Genomic DNA, 20,700 nt, shown 5'->3' on the forward strand with positions numbered 1-20,700 from the left:
GAGCATGCCACGGCAAGTCTGGTCCTACAGTGTTTATTTGCACAGCGAGATCTAGGAGGGCCTGAAGTGACTGGGTACTGTCTCCCTCTAGTAACTGACCAATCAATGGATGCCAAGATATGGTTAAAAAAAAATCTCTGGCCCACTAAAGAATTAGAAACACTAAGAAATTCTCTATGGAGAAGGATGGCTTCCCATAATACACATAGTAGCATCATCCACCACCCAATACCTCCTCCCCCCCTACCCCCCAGCTTAGAACAATTTCCCCCCCCCACTTTGAGACAGTCTTTCTATGTAGCCCAGGTTAGACCTGAACTTGGAATCCTCCTACCTCTGCTTCCCAAGTGCTGGGATTACAGGCGTGCGCCACCACACCCAGCTGGATTCAGGCATTGCAATCATTTCATTCTTATTATATTTAGTAATAAATAAGAAAAAAATACATTATATCCCAACAGATAATACGTTTTAACCATAATTTCCTTCTTGCTTGGAGGAATTAGGGTCACACACAAAATATTTAATCAGAGGGTCCCCGTAAGCTGCTGAATCGACATACAACCAATAATTTGTATTAAAGACATCAAAAAAGCATTACTCAAGGCAACTGGTGTTCCAAAGAGAAACGAGAGAGATGCATGTACAAATCACACAATTTAGTTCCATTTGCAGAAAGCTGAGGCACTGCTACTGGTGAAATGCAAAAACTACATGGGATGAGTCAACCATGCAAAGCCAAAGCAACAGCAGAAAAAAAAAACAAAAGCAAGTAAAGGCTCTTACTGTGTGACAAGCTCGTCAAAGTTTTCATCGGGGCAGTATTTGCGAGGACGGCCTCGTTGAATATGGCGGCCACGTATAAACTCTTCATCATCAACTGTCCAAAAGGACCCAAACTCATCCTCTACTCTGATAAAGCACTTATGCAGTGAGAGGTTGGTGCGAATGGCACCCTGGGATAGGAGCAGCAGCAAAGGAGATGAAGTGGCAACAAAAGGAGACGGGGTTGGGGGCAGAACAGACATCCAATACAGGGAACAGGAAAAAGAAAATAAAATGCAATAAGCATAAGCAAATGGTTTGTGAGGGTTAATATGCATTGCCACCTAAAAGCTACTAGCATGTGATGCAACAAAGACCAGCAAGCAGGGCAGGGGGACTGGTGGGTGTACGAAACAGGAGGGATGAAATGCTTTTTTGCTTCCCTTGACTGAGACAACGTGACACCAGCTCTTGGATCTAACACCGTCTAGCAGCCAAAGCCTCTATGTTACACTTGTTAGCACAATCCAAGCTAGGCTAAGAAGTTCAAACATGGTGGACGTACCCACTGATCTTTTGTGGCCTTCGTTTTTGGAATTCTACTTCATCCACTGTCCATACTGCCCCTTTAACGTTTTCTACTCGCACAAAACACTTGTGAAGACTAAGATTATGACGCACTGCATTCTGCAGCAAGTATAAAAGAGAGAACATTTACATTTTCTATAAGAAAAGTCTCCAAACACAGCAGTACATTTCAGCCTCACATTTATAAAACTATCCCCGCCCCGAAATTGCAGCTACCACCCCTCCCCGAAGGGGGGGGGCCCCCTCTGTGGTTGAGGGAGGGGTCTTCTAGTAAGAACCCCAGTTAGGTTTGAGTTGCACTTTGGTGTTGTAGTCTTCTCTCTGGTAATATCTAACCAGAAGAAATATTTATAATATTCATATAACCCCAAATAGGTTGTATATTATGACTCTGAAAATACTGTCAAAATAATGACTTCAAAATAAAGATATAGATTAAACATAAAACTATATCCTTCAAACCATGCAAGATGAACACCTGGTAAATCCTGTTACATAAATGGCATCTAGCTTTGGAACCCATGTGTTTTTATTAGGGAAGACTTGTAGATAGGGTGTCTACCATTGAGAGTATGTTTAGGAAGTTATCCCAGAGGATAAACTCCTAAAGGATCAGTATCCACCATCAAAATATGTCTTACCTGCTGGAATGTATGTGACAGTTGGGGCTTACTAGGAATAATTAATAATTAAATTAACTGAACAGATGCTGAGGAACACAAGAGTAGGACTCTCAATGGCAAAAATGATCCCATTTCTGCAGTTGATGGTTTGTACAAAAACACAGATTTAAAAAAGCACTGCTAAGCTGAAACCCTTCATGTCCACTACACACCACAAAGGGGGATCCTGACTATAAAAAGTAAAGAGCTTTTTTAACATCTCATTTTCCCTTTGACTTTTAGGAGAATGTACGACGACATTTACTGGGTACACAACAAGGTTCCATTTCTTTAGTTCTGGCTGATTGAACTTGGTGATCCAGACTTCATGTTGGACACAGAACTCATATCAATTTGAAAGATCCTTCTCAGGAAGAGTAAGTGGAGTCCAATGGGGCACAACGAGTCTACACACCCATTGTCCCTCACATGCCTTATGAATAAACCCTGATTCTGTTCTCATCACCGTGAAATACACCCTCTCTTGCCTGTCGGGTTGGCTCTTTAGAGGGTAGCAAATCTGAATGTATTTGGGGGAACATCATAATTGTTGACTATGAGGATTCAGGCTATGAAATAATTTTTCTTCTCTTATATGGAACACTTAGGAAATAATGAAGCTTCATACTGAAGCTACATGTACGGACGTGATGAACTAACTGCTCACTAAAAGAATCCACAGAATTCAAAGAATTCTGGGGTACTAATTAGGGAAGGTTCATGATATCTTTAAGACTATTGAAGGATCCTTGAACTCTGGGCCTGGGTGCTGTTCCTCAGCTCTTCAGCGCTAGCGCGCTCTACCACTTGAGCCACAGCACCACTTCTGGCTTTTTCTGCTTGTGCAGTGCTGAGGAATCGAACCCAGGGCCTCATGCATGCAAGGCAGGCACTCTACCACTGAGCCACCTTCCCAGCCCCACACAATGTTTTTCATGGGTCGCTTAAAAACAATGGTCCTGGGTCCTGCCTACGGTCCAGGGGCAGGTTTCTTTATGTAGAAATTGTACCCTTGACCTTTCAGTAGGTCATTTGTTCACTTTCTTATACAAAGGCATATTAAAGGTGTGTTATTACATGTCAAACAACTTGAAGAAAATATAAATAAAACTAAGTTTTCATTAAGAATCCAGGCTAAATTAAGTTCATGTATAGGAAACAGAACTGGGAAATAAATTATCATCATCTCCAATCACTGTGACGTTTTAAAATAAGTATCAAAATTTATTGAAGCTGAAAAAAATTAAGAAGCTGCCCTCATCTAAAAGAACTAATATAGTTTTTCCAGAGCTGTAAGAAGTAGAAACAATGAGAAATCAAGAATCTTAAAAAAAAAGACAAGTGATCTTTTTTCTTTTTTGTCAGTCATGGGCATGAACTCTGGGCGCTGTCTCAAGGCTAGTGCTCTACCACTCAAGCCACAGCACCACTTCTGGCTTTTTCTGCTTATGTGGTGCTGAGGAATTGAACCCAGGGCCTCATGCATGCAAGGCAAGCACTCTACCACTGAGCCATCTTCCCAGCCCCCGCCCCCAACTTTTTTTAATTTTGGTTGGTTATGGGGCTGGAACTCAGGGTATGGATGCCATCCCTGAACTCTTTTGCTTAATGCTAGTGCTCTACCACTTGAGCTACAGCACCACTTTCAGTTTTCTGGTGGTTAATTGGAGATAATACTCTCACGGTCTTTCCTGTCCTGACTGGCTTTGAACTGTGATCCTTAGATATCAGACCCTGAGTAGCTAGATTATAGGCAGGAGCCACCAGTGCCTGGCCATTTCACCTTTTATATTGAGATCACAGCTCCAACAGGGTCACAGAAGGAAAACTACACAGATTTATGACTTATTAAAGCCTTCACCTAGGGTTGTTTATATTGATGTCATTTTTCCCTCTACTTGGTAAAACTAAAAAAGTTTTATGTAAAGATGGGATTGGCAGCTTTAATTCATATGCACAACTGGCAGTTATTTTTAAATTTGATCACTTGGCTTTTCCAAAAAGCAACTTGAAGGAAAGGCTCTGCTTCATGTTTCTACTTCCTAAATTTTTAAAACATTCATAGCTACAGATCTTTTGTATTTCATCCCCCAAGGCAGGCTGAGGAAAAGGGGAAGATTCTAAACATAGTTTCTCTGCAGTCCCATGTGTCTGATGAATTAATTCTATGCTTAGTTGCTGTCTTTTAGAATGCTATTTTATCATAACCTTAGCAGAGGAAATGTATTTTGGGTTTTTTCCCCCATATAAAATTAAGGTTATAGCAGGGAAGATATTTATTTGAAGCAAAGTAATTTTCCTTATTATCCTATAATAAAATATAAACATCTTCAATGTTTGTGTTAAAAAAAAGTCTAATTGTTTTGGGAACTTCAGGGATTTTGATAATTCCAGGTAGAAAAAAAAATCAAAAACTCTACATATCTATGCATCCCTCTTCCATTTTTTTTTTGGCTGATAACAAAAGTAATAGACATCAGGGAACCTGTAAAAATTTGCGAGGCCTTAATCAATACGATGGAGTAAAAATTTGAATAATTTCTGAACCGACCGATGGGCTGGGAACAAGGTAGGTCACAAGACCCCAGCATTGGCAGGGCCATCACACACAAAGCTAGGGGAATTAGGGGAATTTGACCTGTTTGGTAGCAACTGGTTTTGCAATTCAGTTCCATAATCCAGAAACAACTTTTCTTCTTCAGGGTATGAGTGAAGCTGGGAGGGATTGTAAACCGAATAAAACAAAAGGGATTTTTTTTTAAACCCAAAACCCCCAAACTACACAGTGTTCTGTTAGAAGCATCCATTTAGAGTGCTCATATGTGGATTGCCTGGACTTCTCTGCTAATGGGGTTGATGAACTTTGATCCAACTAATGAAGGTCATATTCAGTGTTGTCATTTGATCCAATTTCCTAGATGGTGAAAATGCAAGGTACCCCTGCAAATGCTGGCTGCAGCTAAACCCCTATTAGGGTGAGCCTTGTGAAGTAAGAGATTGAGCTCACTGTGAGCAATAGCATCAGACTTCAACCACAGAGTGACTTCCCTGGCTGGCCTGTGATAAAAGCTCCTTCAACCACAATGGAACCCGTTTCCCCATCCAGTATTCCTGTTCACTGCATACTCTGAATGTATCAAAATATTACAGATATAACATTCTTGTGGCCCAGTAACTCCATGAACCACCTCTGTTCTATAAAGTTTAAAATCCAAGACTACACAGGCCTGAGAGAGAGAGAGCTTACCTTCCACGTGGCTGCATTGCGTCGGAAGTATGCGAACATTCGTGTGAACCAGTTATAGATTTCATTTAGTGTTAGCTGCTTTTCTGGAGATTCAAGAATGGCCTGCAAAGCAAAGAAAGCATCAGAAGATAATTTATGATGAGATCGGCAGAGTCACCATTATAACCTTTCTTGAAAATATAACATAACTGATTCAGAGCTAGATACTAAGAAAGGTTTCTGTAGAAGGATCTAAGATTAATGATTGTATTTAACAGTTCAATAGCAAAACTCAAAATGGAATTATCTAATTGTTTTGAGTTTTTATTTCTGTTTCCGTACAGAAATATTAATTTATTAGTCATTCATAAAGCAGAATCAAAGAGAAATGCAAAACATTTCACTAGCTGATTAAAGCTCAGTAATTATTTAGAGCTCAGATTAATTCTAGGGATCAGAGATTACTGTAGCTTGTGATAATTGACTTGCCATCTTTAAACAGGCTCATTTTCACTGTTGTGTGAAATGAATTTTCTAATAATCACATCGTATTGTAATACTTAATCAAAAGCAATTATGTTATATATTGCAGTTTTAAAAAACCTTATAGAAAAGGTTTCAGCATGCTTGCATACTAAACGGTTTTAAATCTACTTCATCAATATAATAAATTCATGTCTGCATATACCTTTTGAGATCATTTCACGATGCTGTTGTTATTGACTTACCTGCCTAATTAAAGATGCATATGTGAACGGTGGTCTAACTTCTGCGTTCTTATAAAATTCTTGGTTCTGCGCAATATCTGCTAAAATAAGGATCGTTGTTCTGTTAATTACCTTTTTTTTTTTTTTTTGGTAAAAACAGGGGGCTGGTGAATAGAACTGCAGGTGACATTGCCTGCACAGGAGACGCCAATGAGGTAGCTACCTGAAGAAATGGGCACGTTGTATTTGTCTGAGTACCGCCTGCGGATGGGTCCCACTGAATGCATGCTGGTGGTGGTGATGACGGAGGGGCCTTGGGTGACGGGAGTCAGAGGGGCCGTGGGGGTGGTTGGAGTATGAGGTAAGCTCTGTGGAGAAGCCTCGGACGCGGACTTGGAAAGTGTGACGCTTGATACCAGATTTAGCTGTGAGGAAAAGAACACCGCTTAGGAGACCTTCAGAAAAACACAACCATCAAGAAAAGCATCTCCCATCCCTCCCTCCTCCTCCCAGGGGAAACAGGACCCACTTGGGAAGTGTTATTTCTCTAAGAAGGCATGCATATAAAGGATTCACGTAGGATCTAGTCCTATCTCTTGCCATGTTCTCTCTTCTTTTCTAAAGGCTGCCAAATGGATGTTTACAGATGCAAAGAGTTATCTAGCAGGCTGAAGTTTCACTCTTGGATGAGCATGGCAATGCTCTATAAATCTTGAAGGAGAAGAGGAAGTGGGTGGGGGTTCTATGGCATGGGTGGATGGTCAGTACCACAGGCCTGAGCTTCCAATGTGCAGCTGTATGACTGGGGAGCTGGGTTTACTCAATTTTTCTTTCCTTTTTGTTTTTGTTTTTTTCCTTTGTCAGTTGTGGAGCTTGAACTCAGAATCTGGGTGCTGTCCCTGAGCTCTTTTGTTCAAGGTTAGTGTTCTATTACTTAAGCTACAGCACCACTGCTGGTTTTCTGGTGGGTTCATTGTAGATAAGTGACTTTCCTACCCAGGCTGGCTTCAAACTGTGATCCTCAGGATCTCAGCCTCCTGAGTAGCTAGAATGACAGGCATGACCCACCAGTACCCTGTCTCTAATTTTTTTTTCTTGAATGGGGTTTTTATTTCATTTTAATGAATTTAAATAATACATGATCCCCATGTGGCTCAGAGCTACCATATTGGCCACAAAAAGTCAGGTCAGTAACACAAGTCCTTTAAGAAACTGAATGGAGATGGCAGGAAGCAAGTGTTGGGTCTATGGCTCTTTGTGAAGTGCTCACAGTAAGCAGACATGAATTTTCATCCAATAGGGGACATAAGCTTTGCAAAGCCTTTGTGTGATCTTCATGAACCCAATCAAATACAGAACTGGGCTCTATTTAGGAATATAACACACTCTAGATGTTGAACCCTAATATTTTTGAACATCCCATAGAGGAGAATGAGCCAGTAACAGTCTGACTTACTGTTTATCTTGTCTTAAACTTACATTGCTGTCCTTATAGCTAGTGGAAAGGGACAACCCTTTTCCAAAGTTTGCTGCAACAGAAATACTATTCTCACTTTTCACAGTGCAGAAGAATTTTGGTTGTTTTCAGCTTGTTAATCACTCTTTACCCAGAATGGCTATCTCAGATATAGACAGAGCCTTCCCCAAATTGAAGAAATTTCAGCAAAGCACCAACGTTTTCTCAAATCAGCTTTCAAATCACACTTTCCTATGGTAAGAATAGTTCACCATCATTTGAGCCGATCTTAGGCACAAGGCATTATTTGTGGAAGGTTTTAGAAATGAGAGTCCCTTGAGCTCATAATCAGAGTCTATTATAAGTGGGTTTTAACATGCTGGGAAGATTCCATCTTTACTCACACTCCAGAAATAAAAAGGGCTATGAGGATTCTACCTGTCTGATAAGGGCCAAGGGAAGAAGAAGATGAAGAGGAAGAAGAGGAGGGATGGGGGGATGAGGAGAAAAGAGGAGGAGCGGGAGGGGGAGGAGGAGGAAGAAAGAAGGAAGAAGGAAGAAGAAGGAAGAGGAAGAAGGAGAAGGAGAAGGAGAAGGAGAAGAAGAAGAAGAAGAAGAAGAAGAAGAAGAAGAAGAAGAAGAAGAAGAAGAAGAAGAGGAGGAGGAGGAGGAGGAGGAGGAGGAGGAGGAGGAGGAGGAGAAGGAGGAGGAGGAGGAGGAGGAGGAGGAGGAGGAGGAGGAGGAGGAGGAGGAGGAAGAGGAGGAGAAGGAAGAGAGGGAGGAGGAGGAGGAGGAGGAAAAAACATAACATTGTTAAAGAAGTAGTCATGAGAAAAAGGCAAGTTGCATGAGGTAAGGTAGGTGTTTTGACTTCTGCACTCCTTTCTAGTTTCACTGTGAACTGTTGTTTGACTCAGCATATGATATATCCCTTCCTTCCAAGGCTCAGGACGCACAGGCTAGGGCCCTTACTGACCTCCAACAAGTAGGGCACATGGGGTGAGTTGCCCTGTACTTTACACCATGCTAGAAACTTGGCTTTTGTGACCTTCATTTGCAAACCAAGTTCTAACAGTTCAGGGTAGCAGCCCAGGGCCAACAAGCCAAGGTGGGGAAGAGTGGAGGCTCACTCCTTCTTAGTCTCAGGCCATCATCACTGACCGAGTCTAGGACCAGGAGGATAAGCTAGCGTGAGCCAAAGCAGATGGTCAAGGAAATTAGTGGAGAAAGCTCAGACATGTATAGCTTTTTAATTCCAATGTTATAAAGTCACATCAGCTTGTCAGGAAAAACATTTGCAAAAGTCATGTTCAAAAACACCTGCCCCTGCGCTGATAGCATTTGATTTTGTAACTGACAAGGAAGTTGTCAGTCGTGTTTCACCTAGAACAAAGTGGAGGCTTGGTGAGCTGACACTGCTTGGTATGACACTGGATATTTACTTGTATGATTCTCTACCCTTTGTACAACCTTTCCACACCCACTGTTTAAAAACCAACATTCATAGCCAGGTTCAGTTTTCTGCAGTTTTGGAAGCAATTTAACACATAGCTTTTACCCCTGTGCATGAATAAAGTTCCATCAATAATACTTTGTGTTTAGTGGAAACAGGAATTTGTAGGACACTGTCCTCAAAGTGCTTGCCATCAAGAGTTGATATGGCTATATGCAAGTGAGGGCACACACACTCTCTCTCTCTCTCTCTCTCTCTCTCTCTCTCTCTCTCTCTCTCTCTCTCTCTCTCTCTCTCTCTCTCTCTCTCCCCCAAGGATTTACTTTTCTTCTTGGCTTCACCACCCAGCTAATGAACATTTTCCCAGAGTAACTTTCATAAAAACCTAACGCAAGTAGGACACTGGTGGCTCACGCCTGTAATCCTAGTAACTCAGGAGGCAGAAATCTGAGGATCCTGTAACCCAGCCTGGGCAAAAAAGTCGGTGAGAGTATTTCCTTCCAATTAACCACCAGAAAACCAGAAGTAGCTTTGTGAATTAAGCTCCAAAACCGACAAAACAAACACCAATAACAAGCACAAAGTCACTGGGTTCTCGTTTCATTGTCCAAACTGAAAACTCATAAACATTGAACAAACTCAAGCCCATCTTTGTGGGTGTTCACATCTAAAAAGAAGAGTTAAATGGATCCACTGGTGCCCATGCTATCAAATATACCAAGAAGGAGTACTCTTGCAGCTTCTGCAAAAGTCTGCCAATATAGGCAATTTCTAGCAAAGAAGCAACAATAGAAAGTAAAATCTTTGCAGGTTAGCATAATCCCAGAAGAAAGACGTGTGTTCTGGATGCTTTTGGACACAGGTAGAAAGCAGAATTAAAACACTGAGTCAGAAGGGAGCAGAGAGGGGTTTACCAGGCTTGACAAATGACACCATGGTTCACACCCACTGCTGGGCTGTCTCTAATAAGCCACAGAGGAAAGAGCCAATCTCAGCTAATTACCAGATAAAAATGTATCGTAAGGACTCTAATTAGGAGACGTGGATGGAGGTGATCTAATGATTAAATGCTGCATTCAAGTGACCCCACCATCAACGTGCAGTGGTGTACAAGATGTCACTGGAATATTTTGTAGAAACAGTAATTTTATCTCAAGGAGGGGAGGCAGTAATATTTGTAATGATGGCTATGAGGTAAACTAATTAAAAGACAGTTCCTAGAGGAAAAGGGTGTCGGAGAGCAGCTGTGGCCATTCCAAACCCAAGTGCCAAGTCTCAATAGAGGAGCTGCAGTCAAGTGGAAAATTTCTGCCTGACCTTTGCCCTTGCTATTAATTTGCAGGAAAACTAATGACACATATACATATTCCCACAAAATTGTTCTAATTGCTAATTTGCCAAAGGAGCCCAGATTCCAAATTAAACATGACTGTAGCCTGGAAGGGAAAAGGAAGAATCAAAAGCGGTAAACTCCAAACAAGAGGGTGCTTTGCCACACAAAATCATTTGAAGGCTGAACCAACAAGTTAATGAAATGTCAACCCTGTCAGCTGCTATACAAGTTGCTTAACTTTTCAACTTTCGTCTGATCACATGCTTGTCTTGGGGAGCCACCATCTTTACCAGGGGTGGAGGTGCGGAAGGAGGGGGTGGGAGGAGAGGGAGAAAGAAGGGAAAGTTCCAGATGGGATTCAAAACATACTGGGCTCATATCAAACCTGCTTCTTTCAATCACAGTCTTAAAAAAATAAAAACCAAAAACAACAACAACAAACTCAGACTGCAAAAAAAAAAAAAAAAAAAAAAAGGGACAAGAAACAAAGCAAATCGAAACCCAGACTCAGAATGGAAAAAACAAATTGGCAACAGTGCAATTTTGCTGTAATCATGATATATTCATCTAAATTGTAAACCATTAAATCTTAATATAATCATTAATTACCAAGGAAAGCATCCATGCTTAGTGTTTCTGATTGCAGTTAAGGATTGAAAAGTGAATTTTTTTTTCCAGGGCATGGAGCAGGAAGGGATTGGACTAGGAGGGTGCTTTTCCTGATGGAAAGCCCATTTTTCTCATTGTGTTCATTTTTCTATTTCAAAAGAAGTTGCTATGTTTAGAAAAGTTAACAACTTTGAATACTTCTTTTTTCATGGCACATTTCCATACTGTGATGACTTTGGTAAAGATAATCTCTTTGAAAACTCTGGCCAAAAGATAATTCTTATGTCACTTAAAATTGCTGTAGCCTTTTGTTTTTTTTAAACATAAAAAACAAATAATTGTGCTCTCACCACTGTTCTCCTGTGGTTCCCCCCCCCCCCCCGGAGTTTTGGTTACAGACAATTATCCTGGAAGTCTTTTGCCCCTGGAACTACTCCAACCCTGTCAACTACCCAATATTGTTGCACTGTGTCCTTTTTAAAAAAAAAATATATATATATATATTGTTTCTACAAAATTACTTTTTGAACAGTGTGCGGCCCTCCCCTGGTCTCCCTTGGAAAGGTGGTGAGTCACTAGCATTTTGAAAAGTAAACAAACCGCTGATGCAAACCCCAGACAGAAACAGACTTGTTGTATTCCCACAAGAATCCATTTTTTGTTTTTGTTTGTGCTCTTGCCTCCCATGAAAACAGAGTCTGAGAACAAAAGAACAACCTGAAACCCAAACACCCAGGGACAGACAGAACAGCGCTGCTTAGCAGGGGTTCCCAGGCTCACAGAACTGGTTTTTCTGCTGTCTGCTCTGCTGGCCTGAACCCTTCAAGTCCTGCCTTAACTACCCTGTGGCAGAGGCCTGGTTCCTGGGCTGGGCCTGGCCCCTGTGTTAGAGACTAAGACCACCATTGCATTGCTGGTCTAAACTACTACACTTCAGTTGAGGTGAGCTGGAGGACTTGAAAAAAAGTCGATGAAATAGTTTTCTCCAATTCCAAAGCAAAACCCCAGCATTCCACATGACCCAGCCGTTCCTTGAAGAGTTAACAGGCCATTTTTTTTAAATTTTAGAGAGAGGCACTTTGTTTTTATAAGTAGCTAAAAGCTCTTGCAAAACAGTCCTAATTGCTATGGTGTGAGTAAAAGAAAAACGTGTAAAAAGGAAAAAAAAGTCTACTGCTATATTCCATTCCAAGTGTGCTTTATGATATTTTCATAAAGAAGGCTCAACTACCTACTCTGTAATTACTTCATCCACCAAATCTGAAAGAATGCGGTTGCTTTACGAAGGGCGAGTGGATCTCAGAGGGCAGAAACTCCCCACAGCATGGAGAAAACCTCTCCCTCTCTCCTCTTCCAAATCAAAAAAGAAGCCTCATAGGATCTGGTGACATTACAGAGTGAAGTCTTTTTCAGGAAATCCTTAACTATTCACAAAACAGTAACAGACACAATTCTTTTCTATTGACGTTTCTGAGTTCCCTCCTAGGAAACAGCCTGTTCTTGGAGTAAGCAAAGAGTACCGTGCAACATCCAAACTACTCCAAACCAGTGCTGGAACCACAGAACAGCAGTCATTGTCATTAGCACCGAGTTCTTCTTTTATGCCATTGCTTCTCTTTCCATGGGAAAGCAGAGAAGCTTATAAAACTTGAGTTCAACAAGTCTGGCCTTTCTGAACCTGAGTCAAGAATAGCCTCTCCAGCCAGGTGATGGTGGTTCACACCTGTAATCCTAGCAACTCAGGAGGCTGAGATCTGAGGATCCCAGTTCAAAACCAGCTGGGGCAGGAAAGTCTGTGAGACTCTCCAATTAACCACCAGAAAAAACAAAAATGGTGCTGTGACTCAAAATGGTAGAGCGCTCACCTTGAGAGAAAAAGCTGAGGGACAGTGCCAAGGCCCTCAGTTCAAGCCCCACGACCAACATGTCCACAATGCTACCTGTGGCTGTTCTCCTAAATGCTCACAGACCTATTTCCATGCAAGGTCTAGTCTTATTCCATGTGGGAAAAACTTATTTGGGGGTGAGGTGAGCGGGTCCTTTTGTTCTTTCATACTGACTCTCATTAACCATCTTCTACTCTTGGAGGCACACAGGTCTGTGCATCTACTGCTCACCCAAGGGAAGATCCAGAAAGCTGCTCACTTCCTTCTTCCATCTCATGTGTTAAGTTTCAGATGAGACTTCACATGTCTGACAAGATGTCCTTCACTCCAGCATTCCAGGAACCTGCTCAACTTACAACTGCATAGTGCACATACTCGTGTGTGTGTGTGTGTGTGTGTGTATGTGTAATTTGTGTTGTTAGTTTGGTTCACAAGCCATTTTTGTGGCAACAACGAGCCTTTTCCATCTGACTACTCTCTGTTCAGTCTGTAGCCTTGCCCAAGATATATTTGTTGCTAGAAGAGTTGGATTGTGCATGCGGAAATTCCCTTTCCAAACACAAGTGCACTTTTGAGTCTACGGTTTTCAATCGAACTCTTCCAGCAGGAAGTGTGCTGATCAGCAGGAAGACATGGTACTGAAGGAGGTTGGGGCAGGAAGCCTGGGAACTGGTGTTCCAGGCAGTCTTCAGCTTCCTTCCCAGTGTGGGTAGAGCTCAGATCCCCATCAACACCCTGGGGTGCTGTCCTGAGATGAGCACACCCTCTAACCATCCAGATCCCACACTGGGATCCAGAAAACGCATCTCTGAGCTGATGGAAGAAACACATCTTCTCTGAGAACGTGTTGGCAGCTGCTTTGCTTCAGCGAAGCAGGGCTGGGTTAGATGATTGCATTCAACAAAAGTCACTTACCACCCAAAGGGCATTTAGTGAAAGGCAAATTTACAGCAAGCATTCTATCACTTAGTGACTAAGAATTCTTAAATAAACACAGTGTTCCTTTTGCACAGAAATGGAAAGAAGAAACAACTTTATAAACTCACTGGCAAAAGTCGAACAGGAAGGTCCCTATCTAGGGCTAGAATTAAATCACAGTGACTGTTTGTTTCAAACCACAGATTCGAGAAGGCTATGCATTCAAACCTATACCAGGCATTCTATTATTTAGGGTGGAATAAATTAATTACAGACTGCAGGAAATATTTTGCACATTTGGATCAGTCACCAGATAGCTCAGGGTCCTTCGATTTGAAAGAATCAAGGGTTTGCAATATGTGTCTTCTCTCTCTTTCTCTCTCTCTTGGCAAGGAAGGGAAAATTCATGCAAAACATTACACGTCTATCTTTTATAATTAATTTCCCAATGCCTCACCTATACATATTTTTAATAATTCCTGATTTATAAGATGGTATCTATAATAAAATTTTCTATTTTCCAATAAATGAAAAGAAGGCAGGTTCACTCCGACAACAGAATGTCACACAATATCTGCTTGTCAGGCCCCAATTTTTACTTCTTACATGTGAGTTAAAGGAGAAGGAATTTATAATGCTGCCTGTGAAGAGAACCACTTTCATACACAAATGTGATCTTTTTTTTAAAGGGTAATACAACAGTACATTTACATAAACTAATCCAAACAATCTATGTATTTGACAATGGCAAACCTCACACAGACGGCCTATTGTTGGTTTACATCTTGGAGTTCTTTATATCGGCTTGTAGAGCTGCTCTAGCTGTCAAAGGTTTGACTTGGACTCTAAATAAATGGTTACAGAAGTGCTGTGCAGTGATATTGGACTTCTTTGCAAAAGAAAACCCGCTGTGTATGAATTCAAAAGCTATTAATTTTTCAGTCAAAAATATTCGTGCCTATTTCTTTTAATAAAGAAATACTGTGCTGAGCTTACGAAGAGATAATGTTGACTAGTGGTAGAGAATTTTCAATAGAGCAGTTAAAAATAAATTTAGTAGGAGGTCCCCTTCAAAGTTATAATTTCCTAGAATGTAAAACACTTTTTTTCCCCCACTACTAATCAAGACAAACCTTCTCCCCCTCCCTCTATCTCCTACCAAAAGCTGCTTTTTCATGCTGGTGGATGGCTCAGCGCTAGTCACATGGAGATTGCCAATGACCCTCCAGGGGACATGCAGACTCCCATACATACAGTCATCCAGCCCTACCACTTGCTCAGGGCATTATGGGTATCTGAAGCTGCATCTCTTTAGATATATCCCTCTTCTGCCCCTGGAATCCCATGATCCAAAATGAGGCCATTACCACAATGCTAAGTCCAGCTATTATTTTCTCATTGTTTACTCCTTCTTGACCGGGTTTCAAAGCTTTGATTCTGGGGGAACAAATTTTGTTTCGCTAAAGCTATCTGAAGACTCTCAGAAAGTTCCAAGGCAGACACTTCCCTGTGTAATGAATTGCCTAAGCTTGTTCTAGAAGCCAGCCAAGTCATTTCAGGGACTCACAAATTTGCTTAGCTGGGTTCATGTTCTTCCCCGTGTTCTTCTTGAAAGAAGGAATTAATAGGAGCAACACATCTACTCGCTGGCTCTACCACACTGAAAGGCTTGGCTCTGTTTTTCTCCCTACTTGCTATCTGGTAGCCTAACCCATCCGGTCCTCTAGCCATTTACTGTGAAATACATGGAAACTAAGGACTCTTTCCTAGTAAAAATGGATGCGCGAAGTGTTTAATGATTTTATGTCCTATATCTCAGTAATGTGTTCTGTTTCAGACATTAATTTTGTCTGCCAACTGCATCTTGGCAAGCTACCATATTTGCTGGGTTAATAGTCTGACTCCGTTTTATTTCTATCATCATAAATCATACATATATGGGTGTATGTTTGCTTTATTTATAGAAAAAAAATCAGTCAAAACAGATAAACCAATACTTTGCCATTATGCTGCATCATTGCATATTGATTAAAATTGCTGGTACTAACTATAGATTGTCAACGCTCAATTAATTTTCACACAGCGACTCCCAGCAAAATCAAATAAAGGCAGTGTACCTTTAAATTTTACAAATCTTAAAATCAGGAAGCAAGGCACTGTCTCCATTTTGAATAATCAACTATGGCTACTAGGACTTTTTTTTTTTTAAGGGATCTAAGCATTTGAGTGATATAGCTGCAGTAGATATGGATGTAAGGTAGGGAAGTATGCACAAGTTTGGATGTGGGGTTTAGATCCTTTCCCTTCTGCCCTGGTATCAGTTCCTGAGCTGAGGTATCCCACTTCAAGGTACAATAGAAAATAAATAAGAAAAGAAACAGGAGATTCCTAAAACAGACGTCTTCTCTGTGCCTCATGTTTGCTCCCTCAGCTGTGAGCGAGTGATTTTCTCTTCAGAGTCTTTAGAAACCACTTAATGGTGTCCATAATTTAGCCTCTAACAATTTTTCAAGGTGCTTTCTGATTTCTTTTCTCTGTGATGATTAGGTAGAACCATGCCTTGTAACTCTCCCACACATCTCTGTCTTTGCTGATACAGGCTCTTTTGCTATCACGGTCTACTATTTTCTCCCTGTTTCTGGCATTTGGAAAGAGTTTCTTTTCCCAGTAGGTTTGTAGAAAGGCTTTGAGTCCATTCGTTTCGCACCAATCACTCTGTTCCAGAGCAGATGGCTTGGGTCTAATGGACCAGGACCAGGTCTGCCTCCTCCTGTGTCTCCTTACATGCTTACTAGCATCTTGACTTGGCCTTAAAAGGGAACCAGAAAGACGCAGGTGCACGGGGAGTAGGAAAAGACCATTGGAAGTTCATTTCGATCTTCCCTGTTTTGAAAACAAGTACTTACGGGCTGAGGGGCAGCTTTGGGTTCTGTGGACTTCACATGCAGGTGTGTCATCATGGCTTGCAGGCGCTCTTTGTCTTTTGCAAGCTAGTGGGAAGAAAAGGCTCTGTCATTTCTTTGACTCCAGATGCATAACCATGTTAACATCTAAAATTATACATATTTCAAAAAAACGATGGCACCATAGCCCATGACAAAATCCTTTTTCATTGCCCAAGCGTCTTTGAAATCTACAGGACCACTGCCAAACTCTCAGTAGCTGGAGGTGTTGGGGTGAGATTTCTCAACACACCACACATTAGGCTTTAAATGGGAAGTTCTAGACCTGCTGGCACCAAGGAATCATGTGGAACACGGACAGCTCAAAGCCTAAAAGTGAATCATGCCCATTAACCGGCCTTATTCATGAGAGGTTGGAGGAAAATGAGCTAGCTAGCTAGCTAAAACTCATAAATTTATCAGTTGTGGTGGTGAAGAAACACCTGGATGGGAAGTGAGCTTCATCTTTCTTTACAGGGAGGCAAAAATGAACACGGTGCTGGCAGGTGACACTCACAGAGAGAACAGGGATAATAAGAAGGCTGACCAGCTCTCATCTGTAAACCAACAGAGAGCCGTTCATTTGTTTACTCCATATCTAAGGATATGTTTTCTCAGTAATTCCAGTAGGTTTAAAATACATTTAAAAAATAAAGTTATTGCCAGGAGCTGGTAGCTGACACCTGTAATCCTGGCTACAGGAGGATGAGATCTGATTATTGCGGTTTGAAGCCAGCCTGGGTAAGAAAGTCTCTGAGGCTCTTTTATCTCCAGTTAACCACTGGAAAACCAGAAGTGGAGCTGTGGCTCAACGTAGTAGAGTGCTAGCCTTGAGGTTGGGGATAGTGCTCAGGCCCTGAGTTCAAGCCACACGACAAAACAAAACAAAACAAAACAAAAAACCAGCCAACCAACCAACCCAACAAAAAAACCCGGTTATCTTTCTGAAGCTACAGAGATACACACAGTACACATCCTATATTACTTGTCAGATGCTACTTGTGCTTTGCACTGTTTTAATGCAAAAACAACTTTGTTATTAGGAGGCAGCTGGAGGTAGGGGTCTAAAGAAAGATACCGTTAAAGGAGCAGCTGTGGCATTAGGGGAAATGTAGAAGAGACTGATGGGAGGGAGAGATAAGAAAGGAGAGAGAAAGGGAAGGAGAAAGGGTAGGAGAGAGGAACTAGAGAGGAAAGGGAAGACAAGGAGGGAAGGAAAGAGAGAATGCATGTACAGGCCGTTTTATTCTCTACAACCAAGTCTTAGACTGAAGGAGAGGCCCATTGCTTCCGCATCAGTTTAACTTAAATCCTTAAAAAAAATATTTTTTTTGAATTCTAAAATTGAATGTGTTTCCAACTTTTAAAGAAAGTTATTTTCTGAGGGGGAAGGAGTCAGGAACTAGGGAAAGATGGAGGAAAAGGAAAGGGAGAGAAGCAGCTTTTGGCTTATCCTCTCTCGATGACTCAGCCTGAGAGCCATATCACATTTGATTTTTTATTCCTTTTTATCCCCTGGTGGTTCAGGGAAGAATAAATTAAGGAGAAGGGAAAAAAAAAAAAGCCTTACAGTGTTAGCGTTTATCTCTCAACAAACAGGAAATGAAAATGATGCCATATTAGGAGCTACTTTATGTTATTCGCTCTCTGTTCTTTACTAAGTTATTGAACTGCCAAAATAAAAAGATTCTCTGAACACATAATGCTAAAGGAATTTGGTTTTCCAAAGTGGCTCAGTTAGAACAATTAAAATGTTGGAAATGGAATTTTTCTACAGTTAATTCATTTTTGTTTGTTAAATGTTCTCCTTAAAAATATTAGAATCGCTAAAATATTTTTGAAAACTGAGTTTTAAAACTGTGGCTCTTCAAAAACAAGAAGTAGTTGACACCCTGAAAAGGCAATATTTACTGAAGTCTGCTACATATTGATTGGCTCTTAATTTGGTTGTAACGCTGCTGATACAGTGATTATAGACACTATGCTGGGTTAACAACAACAACAACAAATCTAAATGCCCAATATCAAGCCAGACACCAGTGGCTTACTCCTGTAACCCTAGCTACTTAGGAGGCTGAGATCTGAGGATCAAGGCCAGACCAGGCAAGAAACTCTGTGAGACTATCTCCAATTAACCATCCAAAGAAGCCAGAAGTAGAGCTGTGGCTAAAGCGGCAGCAAACTAGTCTTGAGCAGATAAAACTGAGGGACATCACACAGGTCCTGAGTTCAGGCCCCAGGAACAGCTCTGAGGGCCCTCCCCCCCCCCCCCCCCGCAAAAAAAGTCCAGCATCAAAAGTGAGCATTTGCTCTCCATGCAAGCATTTAATGAATCAACCTTCTTACTAGTCAGGCTAAGGTAGAACAGAAACTCGTGTGTGTGTGTGTGTGTGTGTGTGTGTGTGTGTACACACATGCCTAGAATTCATACACACAGTCATGTGTGCAACCCTCAAGGTAAAGCCATAGGGAATGTGTTCATGTGTGTGTGTGTGTGTGTGTGTGTGTGTGTGTGTGTACACACATGCCTAGAATTCATACACACAGTCATGTGTGCAACCCTCAAGGTAAAGCCATAGGGAATGTGTTCATGTGTGTGTGTGTGTGTGTACACACATGCCTAGAATTCATACACACAGTCATGTGTGCAACCCTCAAGGTAAAGCCATAGGGAATGTGTTCATATTCTTCCAGAACAGAGAATCTATCATCCCACTAGAGGTCCAAGGAACCTCAATTGGACCACGTTAATTCTATTTCTTCAAAGATGGGTAAAGTAACCTAAGAAGGCAAAAAAATCCAGCTTTTGTTTTTCTGTTTGGTGAGTGAAAACACCGACAAAAACTATATCCTGGGATGTGTGCTAGGTATTTAATTAGTGATAGCCTTAATGAGAATGATATCAACAAATAAAGGAAGATACGTGCCAAATGTACTTGTTTATGCTTAAGGCAAAAACCACCACACCTATCCCAACCACATTCACTTTCTACAATGGCTGTCTTGCATTTGCGAGACTGGCTGGCCCTTCAAAAAGGCTTCCACATTCTTTATTACTTTTAATGCCATCATTCCATGAGCTCATCATCCCCATCTTTTTTGCCAGAACTCTGCATTAAGAGAATACAAGCATTTTATACTAGTATGAGTAACCCCACATTCTGGCCTATGCTGCATTTTTCATGAAATACCAAGAAAAAGAGATGGAGAAATTCAGTCCAAAGGTCAACTTCAATTTTTTTTAAAGTGATATCAAAAGAGATTTGTTCTCTAAAAGCTGTACTATTGGGGAGAGAATAACTATGCATTTAAAAAAAATAAAAAGTATTACAAAGAGCTCTATGCTAGAGGTTGCTGCTCAAGGAAGGGATATTTTAATAAAAAGTTTGTGCACTATATTTGTGGAAAGAGGGTCAAATGGGAGTAACGAGGGTCATGAGGGTCATGGATACAATAATCACAGTGTACTGTGTTCAAATCCTGGTGTGCATTTGACTGAGCGTATTATATAACCTTCCTAAGTATTTCATCTCTCCTTTCTAAATACGGAATAATTATCTCTGAACTCTGAAGGGTTGTTCTGAAGAGATGAAGTTTTGCACAGAACAAGCGATTAATGCTTCATGGATGTTTAAAAATATCTTTTTTTTTTTTTTAAAGTTAAATCGGTCTAGTCTAGACTAGACTGGCTGAATATGCGTTTAGAATCTGTATCTACCTAACGGGTTCAGGAGAGAATGCAGGTGGAGGAAATGGGAAGACAAACAGTTTCTATGTCTTAAAGAACAGAAGAGGATTGAAGCAAGCTTAGTGAAGGCGAAGGCCACTTCTCATGGATTTATGTCTCTGGTTCTTCCTGTGTCTTCTCCTCATTCTGGGCAAATGTGTTCCCCCTATGGCTGATATAGGCCATCCCCTTTCCTATTAGCCATGGCTTCAAATTACGCTTCAGATGCCTAGGCTGGGACAATCTGAACTCGTCCACTGCTCCGCAGCAGTGATGACTGCCCAAGGCTAGGAGCTCCATTCAGCTTCTTCAGGGATAAAAATGCGGGAGATTAAACTCATTCTTTCAGCAGAGAAGAGGGAACAGGGCATGGGGTTCATTTCACATCTTTATTCTCCCTGTGATTGGGAGGACTAATCATTTTAAAT

General features: G+C 41.2%; 1 protein-coding gene across 9 annotated transcripts in view; it reads right to left on the reverse strand.

Moving 5' to 3' along the window:
• Foxp1 (forkhead box P1) overlaps positions 1–20,700 on the reverse strand; it is a 645,990-nt gene that overhangs the window by 13,152 nt on the left and 612,138 nt on the right. For 8 of the 9 annotated variants that reach the window (XM_070018960.1, XM_070018954.1, XM_070018955.1 and 5 more), the window contains 5 exons: positions 16,510–16,593; positions 6,172–6,373; positions 5,970–6,049; positions 5,263–5,364; positions 1,331–1,452 (listed from right to left, as the gene is read on the reverse strand). In XM_070018960.1, coding sequence (XP_069875061.1) covers positions 1,331–1,452; positions 5,263–5,364; positions 5,970–6,049; positions 6,172–6,373; positions 16,510–16,593 — 590 coding nt within the window. The remainder of the gene's footprint in view (positions 1–1,330; positions 1,453–5,262; positions 5,365–5,969; positions 6,050–6,171; positions 6,374–16,509; positions 16,594–20,700) is intronic. The other variant, XM_070018961.1, reaches the window with a different exon arrangement.

This window comes from Dipodomys merriami, unplaced genomic scaffold (genome assembly GCF_024711535.1).
Source record: "Dipodomys merriami isolate MVZ:Mamm:240054 unplaced genomic scaffold, mDipMer1.0.p SCAF_13, whole genome shotgun sequence".
In the NCBI taxonomy this organism is placed as follows: Eukaryota; Metazoa; Chordata; class Mammalia; order Rodentia; family Heteromyidae; genus Dipodomys; species Dipodomys merriami.